This window comes from Schistocerca nitens, chromosome 2 (genome assembly GCF_023898315.1).
Source record: "Schistocerca nitens isolate TAMUIC-IGC-003100 chromosome 2, iqSchNite1.1, whole genome shotgun sequence".
In the NCBI taxonomy this organism is placed as follows: Eukaryota; Metazoa; Arthropoda; class Insecta; order Orthoptera; family Acrididae; genus Schistocerca; species Schistocerca nitens.
Window position 1 is genome coordinate 734007932 of NC_064615.1, and position 16316 is coordinate 734024247.

The 16316-nt window shown below is 40.4% G+C and overlaps 1 protein-coding gene across 1 annotated transcript in view; it reads left to right on the forward strand.

Moving 5' to 3' along the window:
* The window catches only part of LOC126236937 (cholinesterase 1-like), an 84209-nt gene that overhangs the window by 22230 nt on the left and 45663 nt on the right, over nt 1-16316 (forward strand). The window contains exons 3-6 of the mRNA XM_049946627.1: nt 4849-4980; nt 5151-5301; nt 5613-5798; nt 11031-11230. Of these exons, the coding sequence (XP_049802584.1) occupies nt 4849-4980; nt 5151-5301; nt 5613-5798; nt 11031-11230 (669 nt within the window). The remainder of the gene's footprint in view (nt 1-4848; nt 4981-5150; nt 5302-5612; nt 5799-11030; nt 11231-16316) is intronic.

Here is a 16316-nt window from a genome sequence, read left to right on the forward strand (position 1 = left end):
TACAAAGACTCCAGCCACTACACAGCTCTGCATCACACTCTCTAGCAGCCATCCGCTTGTGAAGCACTGTGCCATGTCATCCACTGTGAGTCACCAGTCACTGTGACAACCACAGCAGTCTGCTGTGTGCAAGCTGACACTTTGGCAGTGCTGCTCCCTCTTTCTACCTCTGCCCAGACCATGCGATGTTAGAATGCCAGCTTCCCATCCCACCCCAATGTATGCATTTGGTTGGCACCTGGCACTGTCTGACATGCCCCAATGGCTGCGACAGGGCACAACAGCTACGCAGTGGCGTTTAATCCACTACTTTTTGCTCTGCCGAATTAGAGTTGTGTGACATACCAAATGCGTGAGTCTGCCAATGTGCTGATGCCTATGAGATCACAGTCATAGTCCAGTCAGAATTTCCTGAGAATTTGTGATATTATATATACCTAACGCAAACATTATTTTTGTCATAGACAAATTGAAACCTGTAGCACATTCCAACTAGAAAATGCACTTAGACATGCTACTTCTGTTCTACAGTTAGTAACCTGGTGGGATGTCAGCTCATTATATCTGACATGTTTTCCAGAACAAGAAAATCCACTTAGTAGGTGCAAGTACGTTTTTCTCCTCCAGGCAGAAACCTGTAATTCACTCACCAGTAGTTGTACATAAGAAAGCCCTTAGACATGCTGTTTCAGACTTACAACCTGCAACACTACTTACAGCAGACACATGAAAATTCTCTCAACAGGAATGTGAAGCACTACTGTCAAGTTACTCCTCACATACAACGGACGAATTTGGATACAATGAACACAAGACAATTCGAAAAATAATAAATGGAGGTTGGAAACATTCCATTGAGGTAACTAACGAATACTTTGCTTAGAAACTTATGAAATTCAATGAGTGAATACAGAAATCTCGAAATAATAATCGTACATTAACAGCTCTCTTCTTAAACCATCACCCACCTAACAATTCATAAAGACTTGTAGTTTGTGTGATGCAGCTGATATGTTTGTAGTTGTAGCTTCATTCCACAGTTTCAAAGAGAAGGAACCACATAGATTTGTGGTAGTAGATTCAGTCCAAAGATTTCAACTGTATATCCCCAAAGTTACCTGAAACACATCAGACACACCACATTTTTTCTACAAAGTTACCCACATTGTACTGTCAAAATACTACTTTATCAGCTTTCTTGGAGTTCAGGCCAAAGACTAATTTGTTGATACAGTCTCCAGAGTAGTCTATTCTGTGCAACCTCTACTGCAAACTATGTCCATTTGAACCTGCTTACGTATTCATGCCCAGGACTCCCTCTACAACTGTTAGGCTCCTCATGTCCCTCCATTACTAAACCTATTACTCCGTGCTGCCTTAGGATATTTCCTGTCAACTGGTCCCTTCTTTTAGTCAAGTTGGCCACAAACAGAATGTCTCCCCAACTCTGTTTAATACGTTCTTATTACTTATTCTATCTACTATTAGCATTCTTGCACATATATAAAATCACATTTTAAAAGCTTATGTGGTCTTCATGTTTGAACTGCTTATTGTCCACGTTTCACCTCCACACAAGGCGACAATCCAAATAAATACTCTCAGAGAATGCTTCCTAGTAATTAAATTTGTATTACATGTTAAAAAATTCTTTTTTTCAGAAATGATTTCCTTGCTGTCCCCGATATGTGTTCTGTATCCTTTCTGTTTTGGCCATAATTTATTACTTTGCTGTCCAGTTAGGTAAACTCTTCTTCTACTTTTAGTGTCTCATCTTCCAATTTAATTTCCTGATCATCGCCTGATTTCATTCCTCTACATTCCACTAACCTTGTTATACTTTTATGACTATTCATTGCATTCAACAGCTCTTTCAGTTCCTTTGCTGTCTCTGTCAGAATTACAATGTCATCGGCAAACCACAAAATTTAGATTTCTTCTCCTTCAACTTTAGTTCACTTCCTTTTCCTTTACTGCATTATCTGCAAGGATTTCACTTGTTTTGTTCAGTGAGCATAATATTATGTCATCATCAAAGAGAAAATTTTCTTCATGACTGACACTATTTGAAAAGTCATTAATGAATGAACCAGAACTCCACCGACAAACTTTCAGAGGCTCTTCAGGTATACCTTCTATGTATTTTGGTGTAGGGGACTCACAGTCTTCCGAGGGTTACTACAGATTTCGGTTTCTTGCCCCAGTTAACTTTGTACGAGCGTCTGCTTCGCACTGAAATCAGTGCACATCAGTGCAAATGTCAACGGTATGCGTTGAGTGTCTCGTTTACATTCGTTCACAGTACCTGCTATTGACAACAGTGACGCCCTCTTTAACTCGTTGCCCTCAAGTGTGTATTCAGTACTGCTCTGTTCTGTCTAGGACTTTGTTTTTCCGCAACGTTAGTTGTGGTTTGACAGTGATAGACAGGAGTGCTATGTCTAGGCTTACTGATGAGTTGACAGACATGGGCTTCGTTTATGGGCTCATTAAGTAAAATAGCAAAGTGGCATAACGGTTGTATGCTGAGCTGTTCCCGAACCGACGGCAACGTTGTAGTACTTTTGCATCTCCTGAAGACTGAAGCATTGAATTTTGTTATATGTTTTCGGTATTGGTGATCGAATATTACAGATCCTTTTAAGATTGTGAAGTTATTGTCACAGAAACAAGGGTGACAGCGATAGCAAACCAATTAAATAATAATTAAATTATTACCCTGTAACGAACTGCCGGACACCGTAGGTCCGTTATACCTAAATACTTAGAAGGGTTCCCTGAACAACCTCTGACACTTTGTCAATGGAGTTCCGGTTCACCCTGTATGCTTACTTTTTGTACCATATCTTCTTTCCGCCTGCTTAGCTGAGTGATGACGTGCTTCTCTCCCAAGCACCGGGCCCGGATACGATTCCGATCCGGTCGGAGTTTTTCTCCGCTCGGGGACTGGTGTTGTGTTGTCCTCATCATCATTTCTTCCTCATCATCGGCCGCATGTCGCCCAATGTGGCGCCGACTGAAATAAGACTTGCACTTGGCGGCCGAAACCGAATGGGACTTCCCGGCCGCAATGCCATAAGATCATTTCGTTTCGTTTACCATATTTGCTAATTGTGACTGAAACCAGTAGTCAGCTACAACTCTATTGCATAGTGATTCTAGTTTATTCAGTAGAATATTATGGTTAGTACTATAATCATCCTCGGAGAGATCTAAGAATATATCTGTGACTTACTAAACCTTGTCAAGAGTATCCAGTGTCACTTTTGTCAATTCTACTACGATTGACTCTGCACTTCTACAACTTCTGAACTCAAGCTGCGACTCACTTATAAGGTTCTACTAACTCAAGCAATTCGTCAGCCTGTTTATCAGATATATTCTGTCATTTTTCATAAAGAAGACAAGAAGAAAATAGGCCCCTAGTTTTCTGTGTCTACTCTGAAGCAAACCACACCTTCGAACAGCTTCGTTTAACAACGTTATTATAACACTGAGGTGACTAAAGTTATGAAATAGCGATACTGTCTCTGTCTGTACCGCATACAAAAGGTATAAAAGGGCAGAGCATTGGCAGAACAGTCGTTTGCACTCAGGGGATTCATGTGAAAAGGTTTCCGACGTGGTTATGCCGCACAACGGAAATAACAGACTTTGAACGCGGAATGATGGTTGACGCTAGACGCATAGGGCATTCCATTTCGGATATCGTTGGAGAATTCAAATTCCGGGAACAACAGTGTCCCGAATTACCACATTTCAGTCGTTACCACACCGCGGACAACACAGTGGCCGACGGCCTTCGCTTAATGACCGAGAATAGCGGCGTTTGCGTAGAGTTGTCAGTGCTAACAGACAAGCAGTACTGCATTAAATAACCGTAGAAATCAACGTGGAACCTACAACGAACTTATCCGTTAGGACAGTGCGGCGAAATTTGGCGTTAATGGACTATGATAACCGACGCGAGCGCTGCCTTTGCTTAACAGCACGACATCAACCTGCAGCGCCTCTCCTGGGACCGTGAAGAAATCGGTTGATCTTAGACGACAGGTAGGCAGTGGCCTGGTCAGGTGAATCCTGTTACCAGTTGATAAGAGCTGATGGTAGTTATCGAGTGTGACGCAGAGCCCACTTAACCATGGACACGAGTTGTTAATAAGGGACTCTGCAGTCTGGTGGTGGATCCATAATGCTGTGGGCTATGCGTATATGGAATAGAATTGGTCCTCTTCGATGTTCAGCTGCTTGGAGACCATTGTAGCTATACATGGATGTGATGTCGTTTTCCCAAACAACAAAGGATTTTTTTTATGACAATGCGCCATTTTAAAGTGTCACAGTTGTTCGTGACTGATTTGAAGAACGTTTTTGACAGCAAATGATTTGGCTACTCAGATTACCCGACTTGGATCTCATCGAATATTTATGGGACGTAATTGAGGGATTAGATCGTGCACAAAATCCTTGCACCGACAAGACTTTCGCATTTATGAACGACTATCCCATCGAACATTTGTGGGGCATTATCGAGAGGTCAGGTCACATAACAAAATCCTGCAACAGCAACACTATCACAGTTATAGATGGCTATAGAGGTACAATGGCTCAAAGTTCCCGCAGTGGACTTCCAACGATTAGTTGAGTCCATCTCTTGTCGAGTTGTTACACTACGCCGGGCAAAAGGCAGTGCGACACGATATTAGGAGGTATCTCATGGCTTTTGTCACTTCAGAGGATGTTTGCTAATTCACTGTAGTTGTTAGCTACACTTTCTTTACACTTTTTAAGATTTGCTCTAAGCTCAAATAGATATTCACGTATTATGAAACTTTCGCTTTTCTCTAGCCACCAGTGAGTAAAGCTGCTTGGTCTGGCGTTAGAGATGCACTGGCGGTAGGATCGATGTGTCCTCAACTTGATAACAATGAAGCGTCTGGGGACGAGGACTGCCTCTACCTAAATGTCTTTGGTCCAGAGGTAGGCATTATTAAATAAAAAACGGCTACTGCATAAATTACTAATGTGATGAAAAACCGATTGAGACTTTAAGAATAATAACTAAACAAAGCTATGTCAAAGAATTCCTTATAAGATTTTTGTTCCTCCTCTAACACGACTCACTACGACGATTTTCTACATTTATGCAGACAGCCCTGCAGAAAGAAGAACTGAAACCTGTAATGGTATGGATCCACGGTGGATGTTTCACATCAGGCTATGGTCAGGGCGCCACACCTAATTACTACGTGGACCAAGACGTCATCCTCGTCAGCATAAACTATCGTCTCGGACTCCTGGGTAACAAATATTTTTATCGACGTCACCTCTTACTTTTTTTTTTTGCTGAAGTGTGTGACGCCACCTTACATCTAAAACTGGTGTTATTTACCACACATCATAGAAGTAATACTGTGCTGGTACATACGCTTGTTCTTAGGTGTAGAAAGCACCAATATAAACATTTCTGCAAAAGTGATCTGGCGTAAGGTACCTCTTTTAGCAATTTCGCTATCCTCACTCTGTTCATTACCTTACTAAATATCTATATGTTGTACAACGTACGCTGTGTTTCTAAATACATCACTGACAAAAGAAGAAAAATTTCGTAGGTTTCCTAAGCACAGGGGACGAAGTCGTCCCAGGAAACATGGGCCTTAAAGACCAGACAGAAGCACTTCGCTGGGTACAGAGGAACATAGCAGCGTTTGGTGGTGATCCACAAAAAGTAACCATTTTCGGCCAAAGCGCTGGAGGAGCATCGATTCATTATCACGTCGTATCGCCGCTGAGCACGGGCAAGTAAAAATTTTCAAATACTCTACTAATTTAATCTTTTAACTCATCGAGGTTTTAAAAAATTATACCTTTGTGTCAACTACTATGTAGTCATTAAAATTATATTTATTAATCACATCGAATTTTGGAGCTGTAGTTTCTTCTCCGAGTAATAACCGTCCATGTTATCTCGCAAGCATAGCTTTCACGAACTCAGCACGGCAACGTAGTCTAAAACATCAACTGAACTTTCCGAGCAAAGACGCCGTGGTAGATATATAAAAGTGTTCCTTGACTTTTCGTCTCCGACTGCGCGAGACATCTCACCGTTTTATCTCCAAAGATATCTCCCACAGACAGAGACGAAAGTCAGGAAATACGTTCGTATATGGACCACGGAAGTTTTAACTCAAGTGAATACCAACCGAAAAGTCTGTATCGTATGAATAATCTCGAAGTATTTAAATTTTCGTTAGAAGATGTACTACTAGATCGATTTACGAGGTGCATTCAAGTTCTAAGGCCTCCGATTTTTTTTCTAATTAACTACTCACCCGAAATCGATGAAACTGGCGTTACTTCTCGACGTAATCGCCCTGCAGACGTACACATTTTTCACAATGCTGACGCCATGATTCCATGGCAGCGGCGAAGGCTTCTTTAGGAGTCTGTTTTGACCACTGGAAAATCGCTGAGGCAATAGCAGCACGGCTGGCGAATGTGCGGCCACGGAGAGTGTCTTTCATTGTTGGAAAAAGCCAAAAGTCACTAGGGGCCAGGCCAGGTGAGTAGAGAGCATGAGGAATCACTTCAAAGTTGTTATCACGAAGAAACTGTTGCGTAACGTTAGCTTGATGTGCGGGTGCGTTGTCTTGGTGAAACAGCACACGTGCAGCCCTTCCCGGACGCTTTTGTTGCAGTGCAGGAAGGAATTTGTTCTTGAAAACATTTTCGTAGGATGCACCTGTTACTGTAGTGCCCTTTGGAACGCAATGGGTAAGGATTACGCCCTCGCTGTCCCAGAACATGGACACCATCATTTTTTCAGCACTGGTGGTTACCCGAAATTTTTTTGGTGGCGGTGAATCTGTGTGCTTCCATTGAGCTGACTGGCGCTTTGTTTCTGGATTGAAAAATGGCATCCACGTCTCATCCATTGTCACAACCGACGAAAAGGAAGTCCCATTCATGCTGTCGTTGCACGTCAACATTGCTTGGCAACATGCCACACGGGTAGCCGTGTGGTCGTCCGTCAGCATTCGTGGCACCCACCTGGATGACACTTTTCGCATTTTCAGGTCGTCATGCAGGATTGTGTGCACAGAACCTACAGAAATGCCAACTCTGGAGGCGATCTATTCAACAGTCATTCGGTGATCCCCCAAAACAATTCTCTCCACTTTCTCGATCATGTCGTCAGACCGGCTTGTGCGAGCCCGAGGTTGTTTCAGTTTGTTGTCACACGACGTTCTGCCTTCATTAAACAGTCACACCCACGAACGCACTTTCGACACATTCATAACTCCATCACCACATGTCTTCTTCAACTGTCGATGAATTTCAATTGGTTTCACACCACGCAAATTCAGAAAACGAATGATTGCACTCTGTTCAAGTAAGGAAACCGTCGCCATTTTAAGTATTTTAAGTATTGAAACAGTTCTCATTCTCGCCGCTGGCGGTAAAATTCCATCTGCCGTACGGTGCTGCCATCTCTGGGACGTATTGACAATGAATGCGGCCTCATTTTAAAACAATGCGCATGTATCATCTCTTTCCAGTCCGGAGAAAAAAATTGGAGGCCTTAGAACTTGAATGCACCTCGTATTACAGAAATGTGCTGCTTTCCAAGAATAGCTCCACAAAGCCTTACACGTTAGTTCCATACTGGCTGTAATTTAATCCTGCTACTCTCTGTAACAGTAGTAAAAAAACTATTGGGTGACAGTCACAAGTATCAAAGACGATGAAATGTTTCATCAGATTTTAGTATCTATCATTACCGTATAGTGCAGTGACTATAGTTCTTATGTATTCTACTGTAACACACCATGAATACACCTACAGTCACAACGTAAGTGTTTTATGTCACGTACCACGTAAAAGCGTCTGACATGGAACGTAAGTAATTAAATGAATATCATTTTGATTATCTTTCATGATACATTACTGTTGTTGTAATTTATATTAGTGTAGGTACTAAAACAGTAGAATAAGCATCTACAAAAATTTCTTTTTCAGTTAAGACCAATTCATGTACTGGCTACATCCTATGCACGAAGTTCTGGGAAGGAATTGCTCTCTCTGAAGTGTCTTATTGTTTCTGTGCACTAAATTTTCATTTGTAATATAATTATATTGTACTTTACAGTGGCTTCAGATTTCAATTGCGTTCTAGTTCCAAGCCTTTCGGCTACATGTAGAAAGGGAAGTTTATCGTCTAAGGTTTCTATTACACGTCGATTGTAAGAGGTAGGCTGCAACTCGTGACGTGTTGGTTAAGTTGCTTCTGCCAAGTGTTCGTTACGTCTAATGCTAAATCCCTTTCACCACCACCGCCCCCCACCCCCCACCCCACCCCATGTTTATTCAGTGTGAAAGCAATCCACAACTACTTTGAACTGAGTACTTCAGTTCCACCCAAGATATATGAAAAAGAAGTTAATGACCCTTACGTTGCTTGGTTGTGAAGCTGTTGCTCTACAAACGATACTCCGCAAAAACTGATTTTTGCCTGGCACAGCCGGTAAGTCTGCTGTCACTGTGTCGTGCAGCGATTTTAACTACTTGAGATATTAATGCAGTATTTTCCCGCTGACCACATGTAAAACCGTTTATCGGTATCAGGTCTGGAGAACGGAATTATCCAGCACGTCGCACACTGCAGCGTTTCGAAGAAGTTTTGAGTTCTCAGGCGAAAGGTAGTCACGTTTGGTTTTCGAATTTAGCAGGAAGGAAGCTGTCTTCGTTTCCTTCAATGTCCAGTAGATAACTCATAGTTAGTACAAGCCAGGGCTACCAATACTAGTTCATTTATATTTATTCGTTTCAAGGCGAATAAGAACTGTATGAACTGCTTAAAACAGCATACAAATTTGAAAGACGAGAACTTATCTTTCTTCGAGAGATTCTGTCAGTACAGCAAATAAACAATTTTTTCAGCCTTCAGTTGCAAGGTAATTTTACTCGTTTACCTAGGTTTCGATTCCAGTAATGGAATCTTCTTCAGAACAAAAAAAAAATTAAATTATTTTGTGAGCCAAACACTGGCCATGTCACAGATTAAAAATTGAAACAAGCCGCTTTCGTGTGGTCCTGATTTCTGGCCGGCGTAGCTCCGTCTACGTTCGCCTTAATGGTTTTAATTTTGACTGACATAATCTTATGATTATGCGTCTTTATTGTTTCAATTTGTAATCTGTGACATGGCCAGTGTTTGGCTCACAAAATAATTTTTTTTTCGCCGGCCGAAGTGGCCGCGCGGTTCTGGCGCTGCAGCCTGGAACCCGGGACCGCTACGGTCGCAGGTTCGAATCCTGCCTCGGGCATGGATGTGTGTGATGTCCTTAGGTTAGTTAGGTTTAACTAGTTCTAAGTTCTAGGGGACTACTGACCTCAGCAGTTGAGTCCCATAGTGCTCAGAGCCGTTTGAACCATTTTTTTTTTTTTTTGTTCTGAAGAAGATTCCATTACTGGAATCGAAACCTAGGTAAACGAGTAAAATTACCTTGCAACTGAAGGCTGAAAAAATTGTTTATTTGCTGTACATTTCACAGTTGCTGACACGCTGCAATATGTTAAAGATATATAGATTCTGTCAGTATTACACTGCCGGCTGTGACGTCCACGTTTGTTGCGTCTTTTGTCCTTCTGTTGCCAGAGATATGATCTCAGGGAATATAACCAATTGTTTAGGCACTTACGGGGATGGGGAGGATTGGGATCTTACGTCCTTCCGACGACGAACTAATTATAGTTGTCTTACGGGATCGGGTAGAATAGAAAATTGATTCATCAAACCGTCATGTCTTTCTACTTTTACTCTCTATACCAGCAGGAATAGAAGCTAAGCTTTAATCAGTGGAGCTGCTCGTCAAGCCTTTGTATTATCATGCAATCTGCCTCTGATGGATTATCAAACAAGGGAAGAATGCAGCAAACCTGTATTTGGCGGTGAGTTCAGCGATGGTTGTATAAATGTGTAACGTCGAGTAGATGGGTGGGTAGCAACGTAGAATATCAATTTAGCTCTTATGCTCTGTTAAGAAATTAGCCTCCAATCATTGATGATGCTGACTCTAGAAACAGTAGGCAGTGGAGGACATATCATTCATATCACACTGTGGCCGTACCTATAATCACAGGGAGAATGCCCTCTTATCTGGCCAACACCCACGCTCATAATTTTCTCATTACAGAAATATCTCTCCTAGGTCATACTCACTGCGATAACTGACCCCAATAGGAAATTGGCTCACATGGTGGTATGGAGCAGGACAAGGTTTGCATTTCCAGCAGGTTCTACTGCTCTTTAGTAATAGCACATGGTAGCAGTGTGCAGCACTATCTCTCAGGATCATGTATGATCGTAAGTATGAACTACAGCAGAATCAGTTTGTAGCTAGAAGTCGTTGTGCAAGATGCCGAAAGCATTCTGCAAGAAAAACTGGTCTGAGGTGTGTTGTTATCGTGCAAGGTCTTACGAATCACTACAGTCAGTAAATACCATATAACGAGGGAAATTTGCTGCGGTAATGCCTGGATCTTGTCCAGTTACACTGCTGGGAAAGCCGTCCGGGGTGGCCGAGCGCTTCTAGGCGCTACAGTCTGGAACCGCGCGACCGCTACGGTCGCAGGTTCGAATCCTGCCTCGGGCATGGATGTGTGTGATGTCCTTATGTTAGTTAGGTTTAAGTAGTTGTAAGTTCTAGGGGACTGATGACCTCAGAAGTTAAGTCCCATAGTGCTCAGAGCCATTTGAATTTTGAACTGCTGGGAAAAAATGCTAACTAAGGCACTAAAACAGCTTCAGTTTTGCTATCTATCAGTTCCACTGCATAATACGGCCTCCAATTTGTTATGTTGAAACTGCAGCAGTGCACGTTACATCTGTGAACCTTGCTGCAGATGGTTTTCGGAACACTTTACGTAAGGACGATAGATACGTACTTCAGTGGAAACGGGCGTCTGGTTTTTGTGTTAGCATTGTGTGCGATTACACCAATTCATTGTAAAATTTTGTTCCTCACCAGGTCTGTTCAAGAACGCAATTTCGATGAGTGGATCATCGTTAAACCCGTGGGCCTTTTCCAGAAATGCAACAGACAGAGCAATTCGATTTGCTCAACATTTGGGATACACAGGCAAAACTTCAAGTGATCTCGTAAATTTTCTGAAAAATGTGGATCCCTCAACGCTAATAATGGATCAAAAGGTGGCTCTTTCGGAAGAGGTATGTATACGACTTGAATTGCACTGTTTCACTCAATAAGATAGCTTCTGATATCATCGTTGATTAATTTAGCCACAGATAAAAGGGGGGAGTACAGAACAATGAAGTGACCAAATAATCTTAACAAACAGTCATACACACTGTATAACATATAATAAATAATTCATTAATAAACTTAACTTGATTTTCGTTGCTACCGTAGTGAATAAAGAGTAATAAAACTTATAATTGCAAGTTAGAGTGGTAATGCAAGGCCTAACCTAGGTTTAATTACTGTCATGTTCACGTCAAACAAATCCGTCACAGTTGCAAAGTGCTTTCATTGCTCGAAGTCTTAAACAGAAGACGTCGCTATACATTACCACCGTTTCGGCGTCAGCCCCATCATGAGGTGTTTCTGAAATACAAAGTAAGACAATATTTCTAACCTACACCCTTAAACAATTAAAGTATTTAAGAAACAAAAATTAGAGTCTACATAATCAGATCAAATGATAAAATTAGCCCACCTAGCAATAGTAGGACGTCATGTCCATGCCCAAACAAAAAGCTGATAAACATTTAGCGTTTGTGAACCGTCGTAACCCGACATAACTGCTTCACTTAGAGGGACGTTGAAGAACTATAAGCAATGTGTCCCTCTCAGGCCAATTTTCAATTCTATAGGACGTCCAGGTCATGAATTGACTAGATACTTTAACAGCGTCCTCAGCCATCATTATTATTACTCGCAGCGTCATTTGGTTAGAAATCGGAAAGAAATTATACAACTCTTGCAAGCAACTAGGGTTCTTCAGGAAGCTACGTTTGCTTCTTTCGATGCTGAGAGCATGTATACTAATATCCCCATACATGAGGTTCTGGACTTACAGACAATAATTAAGTAATTAGTAATTAAGAGGAAGTTACTCACACTGCTGTTGAAACACAACGATTTGAAGTTTGGAGAAGAAGGGCAACAGAATGCAGGTTTGCCAATGGGCTCCCCGTTAGCCACTACATTAGCCAACGTTTAACGTCACACTTCGATGGGAGATATTATTTGATAAACACCCCTCAGTACAAAGACATAGTTGTGCAATGTAGATGGTATATCAATGACGTTATTGTCGTTTTTGATCGATTACAGGGACCAGCCTTCAGATTTGCATAAGGTCCTAAATAATTAAGCACATAACACAGATTTACTATGGAGTTCTCACAAGGTGGTACTTTCTTATATTTCTATTTGTTACTTACTTTCCATAATGAGAGGATTATGTTTAACATATATTGCAAACCAGCCACCACGGATAGGTTGATACATAGCTCCTCCACGCCTGCTAGAGTACATAACGTCGCGGCCTTCGTATCTATGCTTCACAAGATACATGAAGTCCCACTAAATAAGGATGTCTCTCATAATGAATGGTGCACAGTAAAATTCTTAGCTTACAGGAGTGGGTACCCTGCCAAGATTGTGGAAGATATCGACAAGCCATTGGCAAAGAGAGTGGAAATAATGAGCTTTTAGACAGCACACTCATTGCACAGTGTGTGGGAAAGCGTTTGCATAAAGCTATATCTCACCACCTACGGCAGATGTTTCTTTACTGATTGTTTGAGCATTGAAATGCTAGGAAGGCTATTATTAATGACTTTGTCATGTATTTTACTTCTAATTTAAATTTTTTAAATTTTCTGGCTGCTTAAAGGAGTAAGTGACAAATATTGTTTTACTTTAGATTTCAAATACAACAGATCGTGGGGCTAAGACCCAGAAACCGTGGTACTGTTAAGACTTAGGTCAGTAAAACGGTACACCTCGAGATGACTGGGTGTTTGCGTTGTCCTCATCATTTAATCATCGTTCATGAAAGTGGCGAAATTGGGCTGAGCAAAGGTTGGGAAATTGTACAGGCGCTGATAACCGCGCTGTTGAGCGCCCCACAAACCAACCATCATCATCATCATCATCATCATCATCATCATCATCATCAGTAAAACAGTAAAAGCATTTTACATCTGTGGCGTGTTTGTTGACCATGGACATGTTGCTGAACAGTTGTGGATGTCCCACAACAAAAATTTATGCAGTTTAATTATTTCGTCTTAAAAACTACTTGGAAAGCTTCCTTCTAAGTCATTCACCGTCTCTTAAAGTCTCATTAAGACATCATCTCACAAGTTTCCATTAATCTTATCTAGCAAATTATTGTCAGTCACCAAATTTACATCACTTCTATTATGCATTCCATTTATTTATTTCATTTTGTAGCAAGGCAAGATGCATCAGTTCCTCTCTTACATCAAACATGGTTTCTACGCATTTTAAATCAGTTCATTATGACACACACTTTATAAGAAATCTTACATATGCCAATCTTGAACATGACTGTTAACAGCAACTGTAACTTTCCAATTTATTAATTACACAGCCATTCAGCTTCCACAATTTATTTTATTTTAGAACTCAGCCACGTTTCGATAGAGCTAAGGATATCTTCTTTACATAAATTTTTTTTACAGTAAAAATTGATATCTACCTCCCACCTATGAATAAAAAGTTTTAAAATAAAAACTGTTATTTATTCGGATTATTTTTCGTATAACTTTACGTGTATCAACATTACATCCATCACATGTTGAGGAACTCAAGTCAAATACAATAATGGAAAGAAAACCTAAGATTAAAAGAAATTAAAAGGTACCATATAATTTTAAATAGGACTAATTACCATATTTTTGACAGTATAAAAGCAATTAAAATCTGTATGAAGAACTACGTAGGATGTTATTCAAAAGCAGAGAAAATTTTTAATCTTGGAAAATGACGTTACAGGAAGTAAATAACAGTATCCTCTGGCGATAAATTAGTTCATCGTAGAACTAATGCACAGTCATGAAATTGAAGAAAAGTATTACGAAAAGTGCCTGAGGGAAATAACTCTTCCGAATAGGAAGTGATGTTGATGAACAAAGGTATCGATGTTACACGGTAGTGAGCAACGACTTGTAACCACTAAGGGGGGACCTATGCGAAATTGCAATACTTCGAAGAAACTCTTGTAAAGTCCTGAGTGCTCAGGATAGTGTAACTAAATTAGGTACACTTATGAAATTTTATGTACATACGCATGTAAGTTTTCATGATTACCAATGTTACACAGTTTTAATTATAAACAATTTAATTTTTTTCAATAAGTTGAGTACCAATGTTTCCTGAAAAATCTCTCAGAACGAGTTTATTGGCTTTTCGTACAAACTTTGATCTACAATATCTGTATAACAGAATTTTCATTTCTTCTATTGATGCAGTTTTACATCTCTTGAAATTGCACCAGATTTTGGGGCGTTTCTCTTACATAAATGCCTTAATGTTGCATTAAACGAAAATTCTTTCCACTATAATATTGACAAATTGCACGTAAAATATAAATATTGTAACGCGCTGTATGAGGAGAAGTTTTGTAAAGTTTCCAAAATGTAACTAAAATCAAAGATTTGGCACTTTTTATTAGGCCTTTCCTCATGTGGGTGAACTAGTACAAACCAAAAGTATATTTCTCTTCAACATGAAGCAGACGTTTCTTTTTTATCTTTATGTTATTTTATTTTCAAATGGAGTAGAAATAGTGGCACCTGCATCAATTCTGTTCTTCAATCATTATTATTGAGCTAGTTTCCAAGTTGTCGTTATGGCGTAGAGAAGGACTACACTCCTTTATCCTTTTAAACAGTTTACTGGAACGAAGCATGCTGCAGACGGTAATAACAAATCTACATAAATCTTTCGTAAAAGTCACTCCTTTGCAGCCACTTGTAAACAAACACCATAAAGTAAAGAACTAACGTCTTTAGCAGTTATGCTATTCCGTAGCCTTTCTGATACGCCACACAAACATTCCCCGCAATGTGCTGCGTAAAACTGTAAGAAAGCGCCGTAGGAATAAATAACATAAGCAAACACAGAACAAGAAACTGGGGTGGCCACTTGGAAGCTTTTGTCATTAAAAATTTTTATCACACTTACTAGTGAAATTGGAACATAATGTTCAGGAATTTAAATTTCTTTCCACGTAATAAAAGAAGAGTTAAAAGAAAGTCTTCAAATTTTGATGGCTTTCACGTACGGCCGCCCTTAAAGAGGTTATAGTTCCCCAATTACAGTTGTTCGTTTAAAAGGAGGCCACTTTCCTTTACTGTGTGTCTAAAAACCTCTGTTTCCTCCAATGCATCAACCACTTTCTTTTCTTTATGCAAAATCTCATTATCTTCTACTCTTTTCGGATTATGGCCTGACGTTCAGGAGTGTTCTGCAAACATAATTTTTGAGAACATTCTGCTAACATCATTTTTGCTAATAATATTGCAAATGTCACGGAATAATCTAATCTGGAAACGTTCTGTGTTTACATTATCTAGCCTAGCCTACAACTAGATTTTCTACTACATCTGGATCTTCAACATTAGATATTACGTTTTACTGAAGCCCTTCCCCACTCTGTCAAATTTCTTTGCATTTTATTAATGGCTGGGTTGAAAAAATCGTGGATATATCTCTAAACTTTATTGACATCACGATATACCACTACAAGATACAAACTTCCAAGTTTGGCGGTCTCCCTCTCATTTCTCTGGTACATTTAGACTTTGCATTCACTTAGCCATTCATTGGTAAAAGCCCATACAATGTGTGTTTCAAAATTAAAATGCACATGACACACTTTATTTAATTCTAAATGCATATGCCAAGCCTTTTCATTAAAGCTATCTTTCTTTCTGAATAGCTGACATGTTCTCTGTATGCCCAACTCTTCAGAGATGGTTGCGGGACCCGGCCGTTCTGTAAAGAATGTCAAATCAAACACCTCTTCAAAATGGTTCAAATGGCTCTGAGCACTATGGGACTCAACTGCTGAGGTTATTAGTCCCCTAGAACTTAGAACTAGTTAAACCTAACTAACCTAAGGACATCACAAACATCCATGCCCAAGGCAGGATTCGAACCTGCGACCGTAGCGGTCTTGCGGTTCCAGACTGCAGCGCCTTTAACCGCACGGCCACTTCGGCCGGCTCAAACACCTCTCAGTCGACAAATTTCCAA